This window comes from Chionomys nivalis, chromosome 9, assembly GCF_950005125.1.
Source record: "Chionomys nivalis chromosome 9, mChiNiv1.1, whole genome shotgun sequence".
NCBI lineage: Eukaryota > Metazoa > Chordata > Mammalia > Rodentia > Cricetidae > Chionomys > Chionomys nivalis.
Genome location: NC_080094.1, coordinates 33825858 through 33852005, shown reverse-complemented (window position 1 = coordinate 33852005; position 26148 = coordinate 33825858). Strand labels below are relative to the sequence as shown.

Sequence of the window (26148 nt, the reverse complement as noted above, 5' to 3'; positions counted from 1 at the left end):
GTCTTCTGGAGGGCCCGTCAAATGGAGTGCTGGTCCCATCAAAGCAAGAATTTTCCCACAGCAGCAATGAAAATGGAGAGAGGTGATTTAGTCTCATAAGCAAACTGTAAAGAAGACAGGAAGTCCGAAAACCCTTCCTTCCTCAGGGGGTGGCTGAAGAGCTGTTGAGTGAGGTGTGTGTGTGTGTGTGTTGTTTGTTTGTTTGTTTTAGGCACTGTTCCTGGGCATTTAATGACTTCTATATGACCAAAGGAGCCCCACACATTCATCAGTTTTTCCCAGGATCCATGAGAGGGGTTCATGAAGCAACTGCAAGCCATTTCAATGAGTGCCAGTACTTGCAGAGATGTTTTTCATTGATCACAAGCCAGTCTGATGCCTTTTCTTTTTTTATTCACCAAACATATTTCTGTGGAGAGGAGACAGCTGGAATTCCTTTACAGTTATCCAAAAAGAGTTCATCTGATAAGGGCAGACTTCTGTAAATTGACCAATTTGGCAGCAAGACCAAAGAACATGCCAGAATATTCCTGTGCTGGAGATCCATATGTCATTTCATGTATGCAGCGCTGCCCATACTGGCAGTGGCCCATGGTACCACCAGGCAAGAAGAGGCAGATGTTATTTGTCTTTTGATGTGGTTTCTGATATTTATGTTGATGTGGCCACCCTCAACTAATTTTTCCTAGTCCTTGAGTCTGTTGACAAATTGCTGTTTAAAATACGGTTAGTGAAGTCATAGGTAAAGTTCAATACTAGAGCACTCACCTTACATATATATAGACAGAGAGGAGAGAGAGAGAGAGAGAGAGAGAGATACAGGATTTATTTATATCCTGGAAAAGATTCGTTACTGCAAATGTTGCCTTCACATAGGGAAAAGACAGAGTATTGAGGGGAAATATAATGACCCAAAACAAAGAAACAGAAAATTAAATCCAAAATAAGACGCCAGTATGATTCTTTTTGGAATATATTCCTAATGAGAATTTTTAGTAAATTCGAGATCAGGTAAGCCTAGAATTCCCTACTTTATATAGTAGTTTTAGAATTATTATAATATATATGTATGTATGTATGTATGTATGTTTGAAGACTGGATAATTAGTGTTATCAGTAGTCTTGGAAGAGGTGACAGATTCATTACAAAATGAAAGTAATTTATACTAAACTGAAAAGGACAGCTGATTTTTGAAGCACAGCTCGGTGGAGAATAAATTGTGTGGTCTTGGAGACAGGGAAGAAAGAGCCATAATCAGTCTGGAAATCACAGAATGTGTGCTGTTGTCCGTTTTGCTGAGGCAGGCCCCAAGGGATAGCAATAGGATATATTCCTATCTGTGACAGAAAGAGAACAGATATTGGAAGCAACTGTCTCAAACCATCAGTCAAAATGTACAACCCTGACAAGGTCCCAAAAGGAAAAAATAGAAAATCTAACCAGGAATATCTGTAAGTAGCACAACCGTACAAGAGTGACTGTCACTTGCATACTTCACTGGGTTAAAAATGGTATCTCAAGTTTCGCATTTCTTATTTTTAGTGTGTGTGCTATGTGCGTGTGTGTGCATGTGGTAGGGCTGGGTGCACATACTCGTGTTTACACACAGGAAGGCACATATGGGCCTTTGCCTCTACCTTTCTCTGCCTTACTTCGTGAGCCAGCATAACTAACTGAAGTTAGAGTTTACTGATTGGCGACACTGACTGACCATTGAGCCTCCAGGAGCTTCCCGTCTCTGCCTCTCAGGCATCCCTGGGATTGCAGGCTTGTTAAGCCTTACTCAGCCTTTCACAGAGGTGCTGGTTATCCAAACTCGCATCCTCCTGATTGCAGCACACGTGCTTCCGTGCTTGCTCTCCATGGCAGCCTTCTCCCCGGATGCTTGCTGAGCTTCCATTCTGCATCTAGTCCGCCTCTCTTTCTATTAAAATACACCTGCTAGATGTCTGATGATAAACCAGCCTGTCACCCTTTGCTTCCAATCTCCCCATCTTTAGTTTCCCAGGCTACTGCTGGGGTGGAATTCAAGGTGATGTAATATGAAGACCAATCAAGTCTATGGGACAGGCTTGTCCCATGGTATCTACTCCCTGCTTGCTGCAGAAGATCTGGTCTGCTGCTGACCTTGAAACATGACCTTGGTGCCAGGAAAACAGAACACTTGTTACAGCTAGATAATGAAATTCTTATGAGTATGCAGAATTTCCATATAGACATTGGCATCATCTCTCCCACATATTTCCACTTACACACTCACCAAAGCTACTGATTCTGCCCCGGAATGCCTCCATAATCCATCCTGCTTTTTTGCCTCACCTGCTTCCTCTTCCTCTCAGGCCTCTGTCATTTTTTCCTTGACAGATTTTAATTGGTTCCAAGGGAGCTTTGATCTAGCTGCCTTTTCTCTCCACCCTGCTCACATACAGACTCAACATAGCTGTTACCATGTGAAAGGGAATTCTTCCATGACTCCCTATTACCATCCCACCAGAAGATAGGAAGTCCCTTCTAACAAGGCCCCGTGCTCACCTGACCTTATTTCTGCCTCCACTTCCTGCGTGGCAGGTCCTTTAAATATGCTGAATTACTGTACATCCCCAAATATGTATGACCTCAAGATTTTGTTTCTTACCCCATGAAACACCCCCCCCCCTTTTCCTCCTCATCCACTTCCTCCTTCGGCCTCTCCTACTTAGGCCTATCTGTGGTACTTCCCGTCTGCACTCCAATCCCATGGGCTCCTCTCAAGTCTTCAGAAATGTTAAGATCATTCTCTATGAGACCCTCCCATGTGCTCTTCATTCCACCTGAAGCATGATCTGTCGTCCCCATCCCCCATTCCCCCCTCGCTCCCCCTCCACTCCTCCGCTTCTACCTAATGAAGTTCACTGATCGGTCTTACTTTGTAAGAGCCTTAGGATCCTCAAATTAAATGCCACTTCCACAGGGAAGCCCTCAGGCGATCTTGTCAAGAGCCAATTAGCAATCTGCCTTTGCCATCATCAGTACTTAGCGTGATTGGGAATAATCTGTTTGTGCAGTTGTTTGGTTTAAAATGTTCTTAGATGAGGTCTACCTGAAGCACACTCTGGAGGCGAGAATTCAAGAAGAGCTCAGATCCCAGGAATTTCCAGCAGGGGAATGGGGGGCGGGTGAGATAGGGGAGAAAAGGAAAACAAAACAGTCGCTCAGACAAAGACATTGCAGGGACAGCTAGGTCTCAGTGCTCTTCAGACACTGGGGGATGCATACATAGACCTCGGAGTTGCTCTGCGGATGGTGCATGAATGCTTGGCTCTGTTTATTCGCCCCACTACTCCGTCTCATTGAGTAGCCTGCCTCTGGGTATTGAATGGATACCCTGCCCCCACTTCAAGATCAACAAAGCAAGCTTCCCTTAGAGACCAGACAAAAACCCTCCTGCAGCATGTTCATAAGGAGCAGTCACTGGCATCCACAGAAATTAGAGGCGGGAAGCAAGGGAGGGACAGCTTGAGAGACAATATCCGTCTGTCCCTCGGGCCTCTCAGCTCACCCCTTTCCCCCTCACCAGTTGTATTTCAAGTAATGACAGGAGATAGGAAGACGCAGTGACTCACAAATGCATATGTCATTTTTAACTTTTGAAAAGCCATTTGAGAAACTAAAGAAAGCATAGATACACCTCTGGAATCCCAGCCCTGGGAAGGCTCAAGCAGGAGGGCACCTGACTGAAATTCATTTTTGCTTTGCAGAACTAGAATGTCTTATCTAAATGTGTGTGTCTAAAATGTCATTGCAACACATTGTCCTCAGTATCTGGTATGTATTTAATATTTACAGGACACCCCAGTTTGACCTAGTACATTTTAAATGCCAAATAACCATATGTGGTCAGTGGCTGTCACAGTCCTAAAGGACAGAGTATGACAGAGACTAAATGTTCAGAAAATTCTGTTTGGTTACCAAAGGTTTTCTTGGGTAAGGCAGTACCTCCACTGAGACCATTTCCCTGCTCATGATTGGAATTGGAAGCTCATTCTAAGAGCATGTACAGCCCTGGCTACTTCCTCTAGTATGCCATTTGGCAAACATAGCAGAGGTTCTAGGCCCCCTCCTGTGTCTCCTCATAGGCTTCTGGAAGAGATGTTTTCTTGCCCAATTCAGTGTTTGTGTCTGGAATCCCCAACTCAGTCTCTAGAGAGCAGAAGCTCCAGAAAGTTTCACTCAAAGGTTTGTTTGTTTGTTTGTTTAATTTATTTATTCTATATCCTGACTGCAGTTTTCCCTTGTTCCTTTACTCCCTGTCCCTCCTCCCTTCTCCCACCTGTCCCCCCATTCACTTCTTTTTGTTTCTATTCAGAAAAGGGAAGGCCTCCCATAAGAATCAATAAAACATGGCATATCAAGTTTCAATAAGACTAAACATGCAGCACTGGGCAGTGGTGGCATATGCCTTTAATCCCAGCACTCGGGAGGCAGAGGCAGATGGATCTCTGTGAGTTCGAGGCCAGCTTGATCGACAAAAGCTAGTTCCAGGACAAGCTCCAAAGCTACAGAGAAACCCTGTCTCAAAAAACAAACAAACAAAAACTCAAAAAACTAAGTACCTGACCTTGTATTCCTGTATTAAAGCTGGGCAAGGTGACCCAGTACCCAGTATGAGGAATAGGTTCCCAAAAGTCAACAAAGGAGTCAGAACCAGCCCCTGCTCCAACTGTTAGGAGTCCCGTCAGAAGATCAAGCTACACAACGGTAGCTTATATACAGAGGACCTCGGTCAGTACCACACAGGCTCCTTGGTTGTAAGTTCAGTCTCCATGATCTCCTATGAGCCCAGGTTAGTTGATTCTGAGGGTTTTCTTGACCCCTCTGGCTCCTACAATCCTTCCTCCCTCTCTTCCGCAAGATTCCCTCCGCTCAAAGGTTTTAAACATATGTTCAACAAAAATGATTTAATTAATTAAGACTGTTAATGCAAACTTTTAGTGAAAATGTAAATTTTACATATTATTTTTTAAAAAAACATCTAACTTTCTCAACTAAGTAACTATTACATTCTCAAATGATCACTGAACTTATGGCTACAAAGCTTCAGAAGGTTACAGCATGAGCAATGTAAACATGAACCTGAGTCAGCTGCCCATAACGATGTTTGCTGAATGAGAGATACGGCATAGCATAACATCTGTTCTTACCAGGTAGCACATTAGAGCCTCAAGAGTGACAACACACCCATAACAGCCTTGGATTATTACCCAGGATGTCTTTTTTTAGACACTCAAAAGTTCAGGCCACAGCCCTACTCCGCCAAAGCACTATTCAGCAATATACTCTGAAAGTAGCCTGCCTAGAGCTTCCGGGCCATGGTGACATTTGCAAACCCCAGCTCTAGCTCCAGTAAGCTCTAAGTAACTTCCATAGAACATTATGAGACTTAGAGGGAAGACAGACTCCTAAACCCTGATTATATACAAACTCCGCTTAGGAGTTTCTGCCTAAAGCTATATAGTTTCTCTGATTGCAAATTATAGGTACTCCCCATATCCCCAGGTTCTGCAGGTTCAGACTCCACTAAAAAGAAGAATTACATCTCCACTGAGCAAGTTTGGCATCGTTTCCTTTTTAGCATTATTCCCTAAACCAAACAGTATTGAGGTGATTCCCATAGCCTTCACTTTGTATTGGGTAGCAAAGTCATCTAGAAACTCTGTAACACACAGGATGACTACACAGGAAATACAAAAATGCATTGTTTTATGCGAGGATGGTGTCTGTGAGTTTCGATGCTCAAGATGTCATGGTACCAATCTCATGTGGGTAGTGTAACCTTACTTTAAAGTGATGCGAAAGGAAGGATGTGTGGGAACTTATTCCTATACCATATCAGATACAGATGAAAATTGAATTACACTAAGCCATTATTGAATTTCAACAATTTTTAGAGGTGAGAAAATAAAGAATTTCTCTCCTGTAACTGTTAGTCAACCTTGGTTGGTTGTGAACTCTATAGGATTAGCAACTCTGTGAGGGCATATTTTTATTAAGGCCAGATTCAATTTTGATATATCACTCCCATCATAAACCAGAAAACTCCAAGGGTTACCTTAAAATGTTCCTTTTCACATGTACTTGTGGGGTTCACCACAGAAGGGGCAAATATTCTGAAAGAAAAAGTTCTAATAGCATCAAAATGAAGGCTTTTACTTTTGAGAATAACATGGGGGTGCCCACAGTCTTAGATACATGTGTATTCAGTTGTGCCAAAGAGGGCATAAATTAGGCTATTCAGTGTTCAAAAGAAGTTCCCTCTGGAGTAGCCTCACAAGGAAACTAGCACTCATACATGTTTATCCACTGTCAGTGACGTCCCAAGGGACCATGGGAACAAGGCAATCAGGGGGAAATGCAGCACTGAACTAAGTTAGGCAGTCTCATTCATCAAACACTCAGCACTTATGCAGGTGTGTGTAGACGAAACAAGTTTATGATTTTTCTACCCCGTCTGCCTCCGCTTCACATCCATGTTGTATAGGTAGACAGACACGTCTCATGAAGCTCTCCCACCCGTCTTGGGCAGTATTTTATTTTCTGAAGAACTTAATCTATTCCTTCCCCAGCATCTCAAACTTCGTAGGTACCCGGCAAACATTAATTGATGATAAAGATAACTAACAGCTTTTGAATCTATTCAAGGGATGATGGTTCTATTTAAAGACAGTCTTTATATCCTTCGCATTCTTCAGCAAATTAGAAAGGAAGAAAAAGAAAAAAAAAACCTGCTTTCTTTTGCCAATTCTGAATTTGACATCTGCACAGAGTACAATGTGTGCTTGTTTGAAACAAATGTGTAGGCGCACTGGTTATCTTGATGGAGGAACAGAAACGACAATATGGAGAAGTATAGGTTTTAGAAGGGTTTGTAACCTCGGGGCTTGAAGTTAATGGAAAACCACAACTGGGGAGAAGGAATGGGGGAAGGGAAAAGTTCCACTGGAATGCTGCTATAGTAAACCTGACTTTTGTCTCAGCTTCCACAGCTATGGAGTAGAGACAAGGTTAGCAACTATGTGAGAATGGGTGTCATACATGGTTCCTTCTCCAACATAGGTCACCTAACACACTGACTGCATATGCCAGCGTAATTTGACCTCTAATCTCACTAGCTCCAACAAGTCATTGGAAGACTTTGAGGACCCTGCTTACTTTCCATTCACTAGCTTCTTTTAAAAATGGCACGTTGCTATTTTCTTATTATTATCATTCCTTAATGGGTCTTGATTGTGTGCAGGATGCCATGTGTCTCTACAGGCTCCACCACTTCCCCTGGGAAGGCTGTACTGCTGAATCGGGTTTGTAAAATACCTAGAAATCCTTCAATTCAAAGCTAACCCTATCGGAATAAAAGTATCTGTATCAACGTTGGCCATATGTTGAACCATATGTTAGCTATTAGGGGCTCATGTGATATTGGAAATAGATCTCCAGTGTATTGGTTTCTGCTGTTTTTACACCTAGTGGGTATGCCAGGGTCACATCGCTGGTGTTAAAATGCCATGAAGTTCAATTTTTCTCCAACTAGTTGGTGACTCCTTACTCAGAACCTGACTTGCTGCGATTATGCAGAATGTTTAGAAAGGATAGACACATGCTATAGTGTCCTGTACTTTTTCTTCTTGGCCAAGTCACACGTAGGTCTTCCTTGACAGATACACGTTTTAAAAATAGTATGTTCCATGATTTCCTCTTCTTTCTATAAGCGACTATGCTATTTGAGACATGGTTCCACACACAGGTTCCCTCACTCCATGACTAAAGACCAAACCATGAAACTACTCTTTGAGTTTGTTTTGGGTAGGATAGGACTGCTCCTGGCAGGCAGAGAAGCATGACTCAGCATTCCCTACGCTGGTCATCTTCCCAGGAAATTCTACCTCGTCATTTTAGAGAGTGACATTGGAACAAGGTCCATGCAAAAAGCCAGAGACCTGGGGAAAGCATTCCTTCCTCTGGCTCACTGTTCTAGCAAGGATATGAAATGACAGCAGTTATACTAAAGTAAAGGCCTGCTCTCTTACATCTGGGTCAAGTGTCTTAAAAAATTCTTCCTCACATTATTTGTGGACCTCCTATGTGATAAGTATTTGAAAGACATTAGAAGTGCATAATTTCTCCTTTTTTCTGATGTGTTCACAAACTAGTCAGGCAAGGCCAGCTAAGGCAATTTCCATATTTAAGTCTTATATAGTTGATGAATACAAAAACATTCTCACTCTATATCCTTAGTGGATGCCAGGAATGCAGCAGTCAAAGATCCTTACCTGGATAGACTAGACCTCCAAGCAGTGCCAGGTACGCGAAAACGTGAACATGATACCTGCACAAATTCAATGATAGATGGCAGAGAGAGAGAGAGAGAGAGAGAGAGAGAGAGAGTTCTGTATGATGAAAAGAGTGCGCAGGCGTGACAGATATGATTTCGGATGGAAGCTTGATCTAGCCTAACTGAAAGGAGACATTCCACCAAAGACTTGAAGGTCTAAGCCAGGAAGGAGACTAGGCAGACAGGGCAGCTGTGGAATGAAGAGTTCCTGGTGTCTTGGAGAAACAGTCATAGCCTGTGAGTCTGGCAACAAGCGAGGGAGAGCACAATCTAGTCAACTCTCATCCTGGTTAGTATGAAGCCAATTCACTCATAGCCAAGAGTGAAGATTTATTTCAGGAAGCAGGTATGAGGGTGTGTGAGTTATTTCTAAAACAATGCTCTCATCTATCGACTGAGGTGAAAGGACTTTAAAAAAAAAGAATATGTATATTTATATAGAATGGGTTCATTCTATTTGTTTGTTTGTTTGAGACAAGGGTTTCTCTGTGTAGACCTGGCAGTCCTGGTACTTGCTTTGTAGTAGACCATGCTGCCCTCAAACTCTGAAATCTACCTGCCACTGCCCCCTCCCTGAATGTTGTGCCACTACTGCCTGGCAAGGTTTGGTTCCATTCCTGATCATATTCAGTTAAGGAATACAGTCTTAGTCATTTTTCTATTGCTATGAAAAGAAACTATTACTAAGGCAACACTTATAAAAGAAAGCACTTAACGGGAGTGGGGGGAAGCTTGCTTACAGTTTCAGGTTTAGTCCATTATCATCATGGTGGTGAGCATGGCAACCTGTAGGCAGGTGCTGGATCAGTAACTGAGATCTACAACCTTATCTGTAGGCAGAAAGGGTTTTTGAAACCTCAAAGCCCACCCCCAGTGACATACTTCCTCTCAAAAGGCCACATCTCTAAATCCTTCTAATCCTTTCAAATACTGCCATTCCCTGGTGACTCAACATTCAAACCTGTAAGCCTATGGAGACCATTCTTATTCAAATCATCAAAGGCCCTTTCTTGAATGTGCTCAGTTTAAGACCATAATCTTAAAAAGTAAAGATTACAGAAACAACCAAAAGCATGCATATCTGAAGGTCAGGGAGTGTTTAAAAGATGACAGTGGTAGATAATTTCTCAGCTTCTGAGCATGCTCAGCCTCCACCATAATGTTTTAGTTTAAAAATAAAGAAAAAGACAATGTGAACATGTATTAAAGCAGAAGCCTATCCCTAAATGTGCCAGCCTTCCCTTAGGAGCTAGCAGGAGAAGAGAGGAGAATGAGTACAGCAAACCCTGAGGGGCTCCACACAGAGATCCTTTTGCTATCAGAGATTTTGAGCAAAGGCTTTGCATGACCTAGCTCACATTTTCAAATGAACTGGCTTCCAAACTAAGAACAGACTTTGGAAAGAAGAGCTGGACCAGCAAAGCATGTTGGGATGCCACTGCTGTAGACTTGGAGAGAAAGTGGATGGAGCCTGGTTCCAAGAGGGGGAATAAAAATAGATGGATTCTAATTTACTTTGCTCCTTAAATTTTATTACATCTGCTTTTTCGGAACTATTATCTGATGCTAAAGAAATATGACTTAAAAAAAAAAAACCCTAGAGCTTTGTACAGTTCAAGCACAGACTCTCGGGTGGACACGATACCTTTTCCACTTAAAGAAATGAAATGTATGTCAAGCAGAAGTAATCAATACTGCTGGGATGAATACAACATCTTCCTTTGAATTCCTTGGCATGTGTGTATGGAGCTCCTAATTGATTTAAGGTAACCTACTAGGTGCTGAGGCAAGGGGCATCTCTATAACAAAGAGTTGTGACAACATACTTGAGGTTGGGTAATTCAGGAAGAAGATTTATTTAGCACATAGTTTGAAGGCCTATCGTCCAAAGGTGGATATTTCAATATTTTTGTACTCTGGCTACTATCTTCACAATGGCACAATGAATGTGAAAGAGATCAGACGGGGAGTTTGCAGAAACTAACAGGAAGCTTCAAGAATACATTGGTCCTTTCCACCATCCCCATATCCCTGTCACCTTCTATGAGCTCCATCTCTTGAGAAGTGCACTACCTCATCACCACCTGTGGGCGATCACCTGTGAGCTCTCCAGCAGCCAGACACCAGCCATTGCAGTAGGTGAGCATACATCACAAGAATCTGCATGGTAAGAGAGAAGCCAAGCTTTGGGATAATCTGAAACTGCCTCTAAACAGCTCTAAACAAACTCTGCCAGAGCAGGGAGGGTTTATTTAAACCTCCTCGATTTCTGTATCAGTGAAACTGGAGGATAGGAGAGTAGGACTATTGTGGGATTTACTGGAATTTGTAATAGCCAACCACATAGGTGATAAAAGGAGGTGCTAGAAGCAGCAGATGCCACAAACCACAGAGGGGAGCACCATGTGAACACTCATTTGCTTTTCCTGAAAGACTGGCATGAGACTTCCCATTAACACAAGGCAACCAGCGAGGAGACTTCTCGCTAAGCTAGATGAAACAGTTGATGACACCTCCATAACCCAAATGTAGTGGTGTGGGGCTAGCCGGCCCTCTCCTTTCTGCTTCTCCTATCCTCCTTTCGTCCAGCCTTTCCATTCTAGAGTGACGGAACAAAGCTAACCGTGGCAGATACGTTCTTGGAACTAAGACATCTGGTGCAGGAATGGATGCTGGGCACCAGACTTGAGCAGAGTGGGGAGGAGAGCAAAGAAATGTGACAGTGACATGCTGTAGGTACTCCTAGGTGACTGTGAAGGATATGGTGGGACACTGGGATAAGTTGAGCATGATTCATGGCTTAGGTAAGAGGAATGTCCTCTGTGTTCATTTCCAGATCTTGTTGGGCATGTCATGGTTAGGAAGAGAATGGGCTTTTAGTATAGAGCACAAACCAAAGTGTTCAGAAATGATGGAATAGTAAAGGGGTGATTATGTCTGCAGTTCACTCCCTAGCGTTTCAGACTGAAGACAAAACACAATAAAACTTCTTTCTGTCATTGTTGTTTAAAATTATTCCACTGTAAAAAAAAAACTTCTTATAAATATTTATATTAAGATAAAAGCTGCATTATGCCAATGTATAAAGACATAAATACCTTTGGTATCAAAACACAAAATTTTAGAATTGTAATATTGAACTTGCCTGGTTTAAGTGTCAAAAGAGTTGGGGTTCTTTGTACTCTTTCTGGGAACTCAGAAAATTCACAGAAGAGAGCAACTTAGATTTTCAGCTTAAATCTCAAAGTATAATTTTGTGCATTTTTCTCTCCCCTGAACGTAACCATCATATTTAGATAATAAAATAAATATTATCTGTGTCTCTGGGAAGGCAGTAACAGATCGTCCTTAGGGCCTTTGTATTGTAATAGGAGCGGCGGGGCTGCGTCCCCGGCACCCGGCTGCCTGCATGGCTTTAAACACTGCCTGGCCCATTAGTTCCAGCCTCTTATTGGCTAGCTCTTACATATTGATCTAACCCATTTCTAATAATTTTGTGTAGCACCACGAGCTGGCTTACCAGGAAAGATCTTAACCTGCGTCTGTCTGGAGTGGGAAAATCATGGCGACTCACTGACTCTGCTTCTTTCTCCCAGCATTCTGTTCTGTTTACTCCGCCTATCTAATTTTCTGTCCTATCAGGGCCAAGCAGTTTTCTTTATTAATTAACCAATGAAAGCAACAGATAAATACAAGACCCACCTCCATCACCTTTGCGGTGGTTATTTGTTCACTGTAGTAGCCCTACACTATTGTGATCACACCTACTTCTTGAGGTTGTTATTAAGTTAAACTCAGTACTCTTCACAGGGCGTTTTCAAACAGAATAGACGGTAGCGAGCAGTCAGTACAGGCTAGCTGTCGCCCACATCGCTATATAAGTAAACAAAGCATGAACACCGTCCTACCAATGACAGCGACTCTCTTTAGGATCATCTCTCCTATGTCGCCTAATTTCATTTCCAAATGAGCATTTCTAGACAATCCTGAAATGTGTGAAATGAAAATATAGACGGGAAGAATACAAAATTCAAGCAAGACTGAGTTCTCTACACATAAGAGAGTGCTAACTTAGAGCCGGTTGGTTAAGGGCGGGCAAGTGTGGATCCTCTGTAGATAGGCTGCAGGTAACACCCTGCGCCTGTAACTCCAACGGAGGAGGACCACTGGGCTGGGTGGCCTGGGGGTCCAGATGGATGAGAGACCTTGTCTCCATCACTCAGTGAGGTGGGTCGGGACTAGAGAGATTGCACAGTGGTAAGAGTTCCTGCCGCACAAGCCTGACGGTCTGAGTTCAAAGCTCCAACACCCATGTAAAAAGCTGGACATGGCCACATATGCCATGCAGGTCAGATGAAGGAGAATCACTGGAGTTTGCTGACTTCCAGTCTAGCTGCGGGTTCCGTCGGAGACATTGCATCAGGGGAATGAGACAGAGTGATATAGCAGGACACCTGAAAGCCTCTTCTGGCTTCTGACCATCAGGGGCACACTTATCTGCACATACTTATACAGATAATCATACATCACACATACACACACCCCCATACACACACACAAAGAAAGTGAAGGGGAAATGACTTAAAAAGAAAACTAGAGTTGACTCTGACCTCTATACACACACACACATACACACACACACACACACACACACACTAGGAAGACCTTCAAATGCCTACAACATACACAAAAGAATGTCAACATTTAATAAGAGGTAACAGAAAAGCTTATCATATGTATTATTCAACTACTATCAGTTACTTACAATGATAACAATGCCATAGATTATCCTATCTTCTAGTTACCTACAACTCAGTGTAGATTGTAGTTTGGTCGCCTGATGTCTGATATAAGCTAGAATCAGCTAGGTTGTTCTGTTTTAAAACATGGATCTCTTAAGTTTGACTTCAGACTCTCCTTTGGGTTGAAGGCTGTTCTGCCTACTCCCCATTCTCCTTCTGCAAGGCTTCTTCTTCCCACAGCAAGCGATGGATGCACAGGACACAAACACAGTTAAGCAGCACATTTAGGTATTTCCCACTTGCATTTCCTTCTCCACGTCCAGTCAGATGGCCAAGCACAACATCCATGGGGTGTAAGTGTTTTCGACTCACAGAGGGAGGACATTGACATTGGAATGATCCTGTTATGAGGGACTAAAGATTTAGAACCAAGAATTTAGTCTGTATAGTGCTGTCCTTGAACTTGCTTGTATCTGAAAGGCTGAAGGCCTGCATATAAGAAAAGCCATCTGCCTACCAGAAAACAGTACACATCAGACTGCCTCCTCAGTAGCAGCCGTGGACTTCCCTTTCTCTTCCTGTTTCTGTACACAGCTTGGGGAAGGAACTCAAAATATCAGTGTAACACCGCATGGCCATAATGTTGGGATTCTGCCCTTGCAATCCTCCCTCAATACAAAGTCAAGCCCGCACAGAAGTACTGTCACAGCCCAGCCACTGGCAGGCTCCATCTTCTCAAATGAACTCATGCTGCAAGGGGACCCCCTCATTTTATTCATGTAAACTTTATGAAATATACTCTTGCAAATAGCACAGGCTTAATCAATATGGATTAAAAGATCGAGGGTCAGAAATAACGCTAGAGAAATCGGAAGGATTCAGCAGCAGAATTCTTTCTGGGTATTCCATTTTTCAGCATGGGAAAGTAAAATGTCCTATCACACACAACATAAAGGCTGTGGAAATTTATCATCTCAAGTGAATATATGATCCTAAATGCATATTAACTGAGATAATTTAGCTATCTGAAGGCTAGCTTTTATGCGATTTTTTTTAAGCTAACAAAATAGCCCACGTGCGTCCCTGTAGGTATTGCTTCACATCTATTGTAACCCTTCTAAAATCCCTTCTAGAAACCACAAGTTTATATGCCCTTCCCCACTTAACTTTTTATCGTTTATGTTTCCTGTGAAGATAGACCAAGCTGTTCCTTACCAAACGCCGGTAACTGGGTGATGTGACTCCCCACCCCCATCCCTCCACACACCGGCAGACGCCACTTTTTCAGTAAGAACTAACCCCTTGGAAGCATTTAAAATGGATGGAAAGATAGGAGGCAGCCAAGATGTCCTAAAAGACAACCAGATGCATGCTAGTCTAATTGCCCAAGAATGCACGGTGGGCTTTGAAAGCAAGCCTTCTGCATTGGCGCCCCCTGCTGGATTTGATCGTGAATTGTCTCTGAAATTAAAAAAAAACCTGAACCTTTTCAGCTGAGGGCACGCTTGCTACTCAAGTGGCAAATCCAAGCCTACTTCTAAAATGCGTTTCTTCCATGATAAACATGCCGTGCAGTCCGTGAGCTAGCTTCCCAAGAATAGAAACACCCAAATAGAACTACCAGTCGAGACTTAACATAGGGAAGAAAAGTATGCCGCTGGGATGCCGGTGTTAGGGAGATGTCTGCATGGGAAGGCAGAGAAAACCCAGGTCCACCTGCAGGGCAAACCCCTGGGCGAGAGCACTGGGTTTAGGGTTCTGAACGTGAATCTCTGGAAAGAGTTCTGCACATCCCTGTTACTTGTTCCTTTCCTCGCCCGTCTCTCCCTGTTAAGGTCGCTGTCTGTCCTCACTGCCTAAGGGACACAGGAACCAGACTAATTTTGAAGGCAGCCTGTCACCTACAGACTTCAGACCTATTATGAAATCTGTGTTATGAAGTCTGTCTGTTGGGGAATAGCTGGCAGATTTTTCTCCCTGCTCGACTCAGTCCATGTGGTAAGGAGGAAGGAGAGAGATATTGGCTAAATCTTTGGCACGTGCTCTCACACCATCTTGGCCTTATTAAGGGAACAAGAACAACCATGATGGTTATTTCCTCCCAAGAGAAAAAAAAAAAACAAAAAACAAACGGTGCTGTCACCCTCAGGAAGAATTTCAACAGAGAGCCCGCAGAAGCTGCGTGGTGTTTTGGAATACGTCACTGACAGCGGTGGGTTTAAAAGCCCCCCAGCTTCTCATATTCAAAATTGCTTGGTGTCCCTCGTGTCTGATGGCAAAGCGGAACAAACTGAGCGGATCCTGACATATTTAGGTATTCACTGACTGTGCTCTTCTCCGGGGGTTGAAGCTGTCCGGAGGATTGTTTTTTAGAGTTATCTCGGTAGAGGCTTCTCTGCGAGTGTGGGGAGGAGTGTCACACTCCTGCCTTTGTATCGGGAGCCAGAGTAAAGCTGAGCCAAGCAGCACAGTGCAGCGCAGGCCTGTCATCCCTCCCAGCACACAGGAAACACAAGCAGGAGAAGAGCAAGTTCAAGGCCAGACTGGGTACCAAATAAAACCCTGTCTCAAAAGCCCAAATCCAAGCAGAAAAGAATGAATGGTGGCAGATGATGGTGCTCAAAATACTCTAAGCAAATACGTGTTGGTGGCTTATTCCTTCTTAAGGGCCAGGGATGGAGAGGGCTCAGTGACCTTGATTCCATGTTCCTTTCTGTCCGGGGGAGTCTATCCTGGACTGTCTTGCAGTTATGGCTCTTTCCAAAAAGGAGAAAGCAGAAGCTGTCATTTTGAGGATAGCTTAGAAGTCTCAGGACAGCATTCCCACCTAACAACTCCTTGGTCCAAACAAGAGACCCCACAGGTCACATTCACACAGAAGGGGGCTAGGTGGCACCCCAGACAGATGGCCATGTGGACATCTATACTTCATATTGTCAGCTTCTGATTTTCAGTTTTCTGTATATTGCTATGTTTCATGTTTTGCTCCTGTGTCTTTATATAAGGTAATCATTTCTATTTCCCTTCCCTCAAAAGTGTTTTGGAGATCTCCCCAAAATTAATTACAAAATCAAGCCTTTACTTGCCCTTGGAAATATATTTTCCCTACCCGTGAATTCACAGCCAGAACATACTTTAAGACATAAAAATAATTAATTGCATGCAGCCAGTCTCCACTGCAACTGTCATTTATTTTATTTTTTTCAGAGTTATACAATTGATCAACATAATGAATTCAGAACAAAAAAAAATTTCATAGCATTGAAGTGTTAGGCCGCTGTATACGAGATAAGTGAAAATAAAAATTTGGAAGCACACATCTAACAAAAGCATAAAAGGCATAGAAAATCAGCCAAGCTCCTTACCCTGAGAATTTTACTTAATTCAAAGCAGAAGAGGAGATTGGAAGTGAAACGTGTTTGGCATTTTTGGAAATGGCCAGCAAAGAGAGAGATGTTTCCGGCACCACTGAGGGAATATTGTTTACTCTATCATTCCCCTAGCGAATCCACGGAGAAGGGACGAGGGACGGGTATAACTGTGCTTGTGTATGTGGGGGATTCTCCTGTTTCACGCCCCTGATTCCTCTATCTGCTGTGCTTTGCAGGAGTCATGCTACATTGGTTGCAATTAATTTCAGTGTTGCATATTAGCCATAAGGAGATATTTCAGCCACTGATTTGATTTTTTTTTCTTCTCCCCCTGTGGTTTTCTTGAAAGATGAGAGTGGTCCAGAGGAAAAGCCAACTGCGGGAGAAACGGAAGGGCAGAGCCAAGAAGCAGGTGGGCTCAGGTTTCTTTTGAGGAGTCTCCTAGGCCTCATCCACAGAGGTGAACAACAACTTTCCTCCATGTTATTGCCTGAAAATGCTTTGTGCCCTTTTCCTTGATTAACCCCAGTGTTCCCACTTCTCTCCAGTCCCCTTAACTCCAAGTTGACGGCGCTCCCATAAAGAACACATGCTCTTACTCACCCCTCCACTTTCCATTTCCTTCATGTAATAACAGAGGGCTTAGGGATGCACTGAAAACTGCGGGCCAAAACGGGAACCACAGCATCAGACCTTGGATGACTTAGAGCAGATTGAGCCAAATGGGGGGAAAGGAAGCTAGATCTATTTGAGGAGAATGAAGAAAGGCTTTCTCTCTACACTGGACGGGGCATTTCTTTTGCTTTTAATTTTGAAGAGCCGTGTGGCTGGCCATTTCTCTGTAGGTTGTAGATGGTGCCGTAGAGCCATCCCAACCTCTCGTTCCAAACAGCTCTAAGATCAAAAACCTTCTTGATATCACCCCATTAAGAAAAGACAGCTGTGTCCATCAAATGTTTATAGATTTTACGCTGTAGAGTATACTTTTAGCTTTTTAAAATAATAGCCTTGAGATTCAAAAGGGATTGAAATCATCTTCGAATTATCACGCACACACACACACTTCTGTACTTAGGAATTTTATGGCTTCTTGCATTATTACCAAAATATAAATATACCTTTCCTTTCAATCTCCAAGTTATTTCCCCTGTTCTATTAAGTACCATAGGGGAGCATTTTTTTTTTGAAGACTGGGCTCTATTTCCTGTGCCAGTCATATCCTAATCCACATGTTGAACTCTCAAAATTAGACCAGGTAATGTGATAAGTTTTTCCACCACATTGCTCTTGGGAGTTCTTGGAGTATTCTTGGAAGGCAAACTCTTTCTCTCTCTCTCTCCCTCTCTCTCTCTCTCTCTCTCTCTCTGGTTTTTCAAGACAGGGTTTCTCTGTGCTTTTGGAGCCTGTCCTGGATAACTCACTCTGTAGATCAGGCTGGCCTTGAACCCAAACAGATCCTTCTACCTCTGCCTCCCAAGTGCTGAGATTAAAGGCATGCACCACCACCACCTAGCAGAAGGGAAGCTTGTATTAGTAACTTGGAAGATAGACATACAGAAAGCTAATCAGAGAAAGCACTGAAGCAATACAGACAGGATCCTGCATCTCCATTACAGGATCAGCCGGCTCCCTTTGCTGAAACATGGCCCTTTCCTCAGAACAGAATGAATTTCTGGTACTGTCAGCTGTTCTTGTCCAACCGTTGCTAGGCTCTACCCACGCACATTGCACTGTATTGAAGATACAACTTACATGGAAAGCTATCACCGTTTTTACTGCTCAGGGATGACATGTATTCGTCAGTCAACTGCTGGCAACCAAGACCATGCATGATCTGACTGTTGAAGTTCTATAAGTTTTGCTCACTCCATGTTCTGTTCCTTGCTGTCTTTACCAACATTGATCTTTCTCCCGTCACTGCACACACACACACACACGCATGCACACACTCACAGAGACACACACAGAGACACAGATAGACAGACAGACACATCAGTGCCATTCTTTCCCTCTAAATCAGTTGTTTTCTGATAATTTCATTTTGGTTTTGTGACCACCTTTTGTGAGCTCAGAGTGCAAAAGTCTGAGTCTTCTTCTCCACCTCTGGGATATAAAAAGCATTACCACCCAAAATGGCTGCCTCTTGACCTTTTACCACAGGGTCTACTCTGTGTTCCTCATTGGCTCCTCTGCTCATCCAAGACAGTGGGATAACTGACAGAGTCTAGCAGCGGGGTTCATTCCTGATTCTGTGCCCAGTGTCACTAGATGCTCCTCCATTCATTTTGTCATTTTGCAGCCTCCTCACTCAGACAACAATTGAACATGTGGTTCTGGTTGTTAAAGCCCCTTGACCTGCTGTTAGTTTCCAAAATAAATACATCTTGCTTTCCTTCAACATAGTTTCCAGTGCCTGTGTTGATTGCATAACTCCGCAGGTCTCTGCCACATGATGGAAAAACACAGGCTCAAAATAGCATAATTTACAGGTTCTGACAGCTGTCACCGTCAGATCAAATACAACGGCCTATAGTATTTATCAAGAATCAATAATAAATGTACATTGAAGGTTTATTGCCTCCCCAGCATTGCATGTGCATTGCAAATATTTCAATTAGTTCTAAAAAAACAACGGAGAAAATGTAGCTTAAAATGAGCTCTGAATGCTGAGATGGTGAAAGATCATTCTAGATGCAGGCGGCAGATCCTAAATTGGCCTCACAATGTGGGGGAGGTGCAGTGTGTCTGGAGTAGGGTGGGCTCAAGAGATTAGAGCGGGAGACATGGTAAGACATCGTAGGACCAGACTGGGTCTGACAGCATGTCCTTTGACTTGACGACATAGAGAACTCAGTGGAAGGTTTTAAATATTGGAACCAATGATCGATGTATTAATGAACTCATTTTGCCCATGAATGAAAATGGGTCCAAAGGGGTATAGTTAGAAGATGACTACAGGAAAGCAATGACAGATGATTCTGGAAATGGAGACAAAAAGACTGAAAGGTGGCACATTCTAGAAATAAGAAGCAACAGGTACGCAAGCTAAAGGGGCTGGGTGGGATGCACTGGAGAAAGCAGAATCCCACGTAGGTCCTAGGAGCACAGCTTCCGTGTCCGAACGGACAGTCAGGCCACTCAGCTGGAAGACATTTTGTCGGAAAGGTTAATAGTTTAGTTTCTGCATCAGCAAATTCGAAAACAATGTACAGCCAGCCGTATGGGATGTCATGTTAGATAAACAAGTTCGCATGCAGGGGACGTGAACACGGCACTTAAAGCTTTAAGAGACACAACCCTTTGGGGGTTATTTAAAGACTGGGAGTAGAAGGCTATTGGGTTAGAGAATATGCAAATGTCAAAGGCAAAGGAGGTGGGGTGTCACTGACCTCTAGACCCCTGTCAAGAAAAGCAGAAGCAGCCAGAACAATGACATGGCTTTGAAACATACAGGGAGGGGCTGGGAAATGCTATTGAGAAGTCAAGTCAGACAGACAGGGAGAAATCATCAAGTTGAAAGTGATGGCCACAGAGAGGGAAGCTGAGGCAGGAAGAAGGCAAGGTCAAGAACTGTTTGGCCACATAGTAAGACCTGTCTTGAAAACAAAGGCAAAGAAAGCAATGCAGGAGTGGTGATGGTGGCAGTCTTTAGATTGTCACAGGAAGGATGTCAGCACCTTAGGTGAGGGAGTTAGGAAGACTGCTGGACAAGCACTTGAGTGGCGTATGCAGAGTTTCAGAAGTAAAGACAGGAACAAAAGCTTTTCTTGAGGAGTTTTGCTCTGAAGGGAGATAAAAATGGGAAAGTATTGTGAACATAAAGGAAGGTAAACGGTCTGTGTGATACACGCACACACACATGCACACTATCCACCTTCTACAGATGTTATTCTCTGTTCCAAGAGAGATGCAGCCTAAAAGTAACAACCATATATAATGGACAAATGATGTGTGAGAAAACAAGAACATTTTCTCGAATTATGTATTTTCTCTTTACGTCTGTGGCTGAGTAACTATAAGAAAACTGTGTATATAGTTTTATCTGTTATAAGATGCTTTTTAATAAGTTCTTGGGTCCTAATTCTACTGTTTTCTTGGTAGTAGCTTATTATCTAGCATTGCGGAGGCCAAACATGAACCAAATCCCCCTGACTCTGAGGAGACCAGCAGGAGAGATAATCTCTGATGGTCCTTAGTTGTTACTGTGAAGGGGACAGAGTCCTTCCTGTTCCTGGTCCCCATTCTGTAACTGGGTGATATGAAATCCCCGTGTGTCTACACCCTATTTTGAGTGCTCTCCTTCTCCTGGACTGCAGTGCTGACTGCCATGGAACTGCTCCGTCCAGCTGGACAGTGAGTGCATTGGCAAGCCTGGGAAGTGCTGAGCTAAGAAAAAGCCAACTAAAAATCACACATATGAAGCACTTGTAGAAATTTGCATGGATGTATATTACCACACACCACAAAAAAATTCTGTGTATTTTTTTTTCTTTTTGCATTTGAACTCTTAATTTTCTTGCTTTGGACTCCTAAGTGCTATAAGGAAGCAAAATACAATTGCAGTTGCTGACATAGCACGGCCAACAGGCAGTAGTTTTCACCAACTCACATTTTGTAGTTCATTGGCCTCTGTCTCACGTGAAGATTTATGCTTCATTAATGATAAAAAAAAAAAAATGCATCACAGTCCTCTGCCCCGGGAGACCATTTGGTGTGTGAAGGACATTGACACCCTCATTGGTTGGGCGGGGAGGGAGCTGAAGGGAAGGAAAAGCCACAGCCTGAGGTACTAAGCCTGAGACAATGTTTTCTCTGTTTTATAGATGGTGCCAACACGGCCCCTGTGCCCAGTCCTGCTTCGGAAGACACAGTTGAAGTCCGTCAGGATGAAGGTATGAGGCCACACCCAAACTCCACAGACCCTTACAAGGAAACTGTGTAGGTTTTGTTTATGTGGGAAACTGAAGCAGCGAGCAAACTCGAGTCTCTTAAGTGCCTCTATTTGGGACACAAGGATCCCACCCACTCTGCTCCATCCCATTCCACATCGAGCCTCTTCAGAGTCTATATATACATTTACATGTGTTCCTCTAAAAATAATGTTTATAAAATAAGGACAGGAGCAGAGAAAGGGCGGTTAGAGAAAAATGTTTTTCTGAAACTCGGGAATTTGTCGATTCTGTTATTTGTCATTTCTCATCGGGCATGCGTGTGAAAGAGTGGCATTGAGGACCACCCATCAGAGGCCTGGCAACTCAAGAAGTATTTGAAATATTTGAAAGGCATCCATAAAGACAGACCCGAGGCAAAGTCACCATGCTATGGACCATCACTAAGAGAAAATGTGGCTGACCAAAGTAAACCAGAAAGAAAAAAACTAGGAGAAATTATTACTGTTTTAGGGATAAGTGCTGAGACAAAGGGATGCAAATGGCTTTTAAAAAGAATCATAAAGGAAAATAAAATCATCCTTTCTCTCCTCTCCCTCCTGATTGGTGGGTAGGTCTCCCCAGGAGATATAATTTGTGATGTCTGCCGTTAGTAGCTACTAAAGCCCAGTATGACTGATAGACTAGACTATTATATTCGGGCAAATGGTGCCTTGTAAACCATATCATCTACTTGGAACTTCAGAATGTACTTTGAATCTGTTTCTTCAGTCAGATGTGATGTGAAAACAGGTGCACATTGCCACTAAGTCTTGCTATCCTTTGAATCTGTTGAGGACATCAAAATAGCATTGCCACTTTAATACTCACTAGATGGCATATATAATTCCATGTCCATTTCCTGGTCAGTTTTTGTTTTAATCACATGTAGTTGATGTCAGTTGATCAGAGTACCAATAATTGAATTGTACACTAGAGGCTTGATCTCAGCTCTGCTGCCAGTTGCTTAGCTAACTTGTGACAAACAGTTCAAATCACAAACAAATGCTTCACAAGCAAATCCACAGTGAACTTCTTGGGCGTCAGTTTTTCCTTCTGAAGTGCGGACAAGAATCATGTCTACCTTGGGGATGGGTGTATGGAACAGTGGGTAGAAGCACTTCCTGTGCCAGCATGAGCTGAGTTCAGATTCCAAGCACCTGAACTAGTGGTGGTGGCACATGCCTGTTGTAATCATTACACGTAGGAGTCAGAGGCAAGACGATTAAGAGTTCAAAGCCAGCATCAGCTACACTGCAAATCTGAGGCTAGTCTGGGCTAGATGAAACTTGGTCTCAAAAACTAAAAAATGAGAAAAGGAAGGAAGGAAGGAAGGAAGGAAGGAAGGAAGGAAGGAAGGAAGGAAGGAGAAAGAAAGGGAAAGGAAAGGAGAAAAGAAAAGAAAATGAAGTGATAAAACAAAACCAAACCCACTAAGTCCCAGTCACCTATATACAGGCACATCTGTAATCCCAGCACTGAGGACAGCAGATCACTGAGGCCCACTGTCTACCAGATGAGCTCCAAATTAAGGGAGAGACCCTGTCTCAAGAGAATAATGCTAAGAATGGTAGAGGAGGATGCTTGATGAACTCCTTTGCTCTCATACACCTATGCACACACCTATCAAGTGCACACACACGCAGCGCTCAGAAGATAATGACCACCTCACAAACTACAACACAGGTAGTTTTTCTAGCCAAATAGATCAGAATTTCCAGAAACACAGAATGAATTAGAGTATTAGGAAGTGGTTTGTTTATCAGAGAGATAACAACTCCCTTAATAGAAAAAGGAAGGGGACAGAACTGGCTGAGAGAGGTCCTCTGTGCACTGTCAGGAGGGATCAATCCCAGCTGATGTTTTGGGAAGCTCCAAAGATGTACCAAAATGGACAAGATAATCCTGAAATAGATTCTGATACTGGCTCTCCTGGGATGTGTGTGGCTGTGAGTTTCTTTCTATTGAAGTATTTGTGGAAACCAGGGATGGATGGCATCCGCTGGTGCCTGGGAGAATCATTGTTTCTTCCCAAAGGAGCTCGGAATGAGCCAACAGAGTGTCCACCACACTGCCGTCATCTTGAATGATCCTTTTTCTTTTTATTGCCTCTTTTCAAATGACACTTCCTTTCAAACTATGTAGGTGTATGTTCAGGTATCTCTTATTTCAAAAATATTTGACATATCTAAAAATGTAATTTGTGTCAGAATTCCTCAGAGATTTCTTGAGAAACTCAGTCATTTGGCAGAGAAATAGACTGATCGGGTAAGAGAAAAGATAGAAAATGGTACCTATTTTAATCAAAAAAAAAAAGGACATCTCAATCATTTAGTTTATCATAAAAATGTAAAAGCATCATGAAATTGAATGACAGAGTCTAAGAAGTAAGAAAGAGGAACAATCTAATTTGAGTGCTTCCAGCTGAAATTTCTTGCTGTTGAGTTGTTTAGCTGGGAGACATCACACTTTCATAAAACACACTGCTTGTGATATTTCTTGATGCTTTTAGGATCTCACACCATTAATTGCTCATGCAGGGATCAATTATTTTTCAGAATACTTTTAGGATTTTTCCCCTAAAATAAGACTTTTAATGGTGTTAACTCCATCAAAGAATTGTCATGTATCACAAATGTAGTTCCTTTGTGGGACTAAATGTGAAGATTTTGGGGATTTTGATGAAATACATTGTTAATTTCCATTAACTTTTTTTATTTGGAAAATGTGTGTTCTGTGATCTACTTTAGTATGTAGTGTGGTTTCATCTAACAGTAGAGCATATAGGGCGAGGATTTCACAATCATCTTCTGAAATAGCATTCCTATAAGGGCACGGCTTTTAAACGGGTTATCTGTTCAGAGCTTAGACTCTGGGGCTTGCCAAGCTGTCATCAAGATTGACGGATGCATAGCTTAGAATTAAGAAAAAGAATTTTCCATTGAGGGGCTGGAGAGATAGCTCAGAGGTTAAGAGTATTGCCTGCTCTTCCAAAGGTCCTGAGTTCAATTCCCAGCAACCACATGGTGGCTCACAACCATCTGTAATGGGGTCTGGTGCCCTCTTCTGGCCTTCAGGCATACACACAGACAGAATATTGTATACATAATAAATAAATAAATAAATAAATAAATATTTAAAAAAAAAAAAAAAAAAAAAAAGAATTTTCCATTGAAATCATCCAAGATTGAGGTCAAGTTGAGGTTAAAAGGAAGTCGTAAGTGTTCAGGATTCATTTCGAATCTTTTCTGTTATTAGCTTTCATGCAGAAATATCTGTCCTTGGTGACACCAGGGCTATTTCAGAACCTCACAGTCATAAGATCACTTAGAGAAATGCTCATGACACTCTCCAGGGTAAGTGGCAGAACATTTTTTGCTGATCAAAGGTCATAAAGGACCCCCTGTTCTCTTGATTTTTTGGAAACTTCTCTCCCAAAGGAGCATCTTGTTGGGGCCTTGGAATCACCCATGACCTGACATGGCCATGTTCTCAGTGTCGTGGGCATCTCAGTATCATGCCCATGGTGCTTGTGCCATATTCAGTGTTTACAGTTTTGCTTGTCAGTTGGATGGGTTTACATTTGTGAAGATCTTAGTCTCCACTGGAAGTTAGCATCTTCTCGAGGAGGAGTTGAAAACAAGCAAGTGAAAAAAAAAAAGGTGTCTGTCTTTATTCCTGGAACAGAAGGTATTATTTTTTAACCAAGCAGTTACGTGAAAGTTGAAAGAGATCTCTAGAAGTGTTAGAACTTAAGTGTCGTCTGCAATAGTGATTCTCTTTAAGCACTGCCGACAAACTTCCCACTAGAAAGCAAGTCTGGGTGCTCTCGCTTGCTTACCCCACACCACTGCTGACTGGGCAGCTGCTGTAGCTATCTGCTTGCAGATCACGGCAGATTGCAGTCCAGACACTGACGACACCTGTTCACAGTGAGTCATTGCAGCTGCCAAGTGGGCGGGAGGTGAGCGGAGAGGATGAGATTTGAGGAGGAGGAACACTAACGAGTGGCTCATCTACACGGTGTAGATGCCAGAGCCAGCCTAATATGAAATTCACTTCAAGGTGAAGCTGTCCTGGGAAAATATCTGTGGCATTGGATGGGCATTGGAGATTATTATTGTAAGATAGGATGTGAACATATCTATTGAGAAATTCTCCCTTTACTATTATGGGTGCTCTTTTTTTAAAGGGTTTTGTACTTTAAATTCTAAAAAATGATTTCTATTCGAGTTAACAAACACATAGACCATCAGATGAAAGTCCATAAAACACAGGGTTCAAATGCACAAATAGCTAGCGCTGTGCTCAGAAACTTCCAAAGAAGTGATGCTATTGTTAAATGTACGGGTGTTTGCCTCCTTAGGTCGGGGAGCAGTCTCTCTCCTAACTGTCCCCATGTTTTTCGTGTCATCCTCATCCACTCCAAGACACCTTACTCTGGAACGGGCAGAGGGAATGATGTACAAACACATCCGGACTCACCTGCCTTATTATTTAATCAGTACCTAATTTGAATTTGAAGGTCAACTAGACCAAATCATAGGCTCATTAATATTGAAATCAAAATCAGTTAATACCCAGGTGCACACCCGAGCTGTGTCCCTTCGGAACTCCATGAAAGTCGCACCAATGCTTTTTGGCATTTTGAAGGTAGAATGTCACCCGAGAAGGGATTTCTGAACCCTTTAATCTAGCTTGAGACTTCATAGAGGTCAAAATGACTGGAGAAAAAAGGAAA

General features: G+C 42.8%; 1 protein-coding gene across 6 annotated transcripts in view; it reads left to right on the top strand.

Annotated features, from left to right (window-relative positions):
• The window catches only part of Macrod2 (mono-ADP ribosylhydrolase 2), a 1826063-nt gene that overhangs the window by 1680546 nt on the left and 119369 nt on the right, over nucleotides 1-26148 (top strand). For 2 of the 6 annotated variants that reach the window (XM_057781064.1, XM_057781063.1), the window contains exons 12-13: nucleotides 16829-16891; nucleotides 21303-21371. In XM_057781064.1, the coding sequence (XP_057637047.1) occupies nucleotides 16829-16891; nucleotides 21303-21371 (132 nt within the window). Of the gene's footprint in view, nucleotides 1-16828; nucleotides 16940-21302; nucleotides 21372-26148 lie in introns of all 6 variants that reach the window. The other 4 variants (XM_057781062.1, XM_057781061.1, XM_057781066.1 and 1 more) reach the window with 2 other exon arrangements.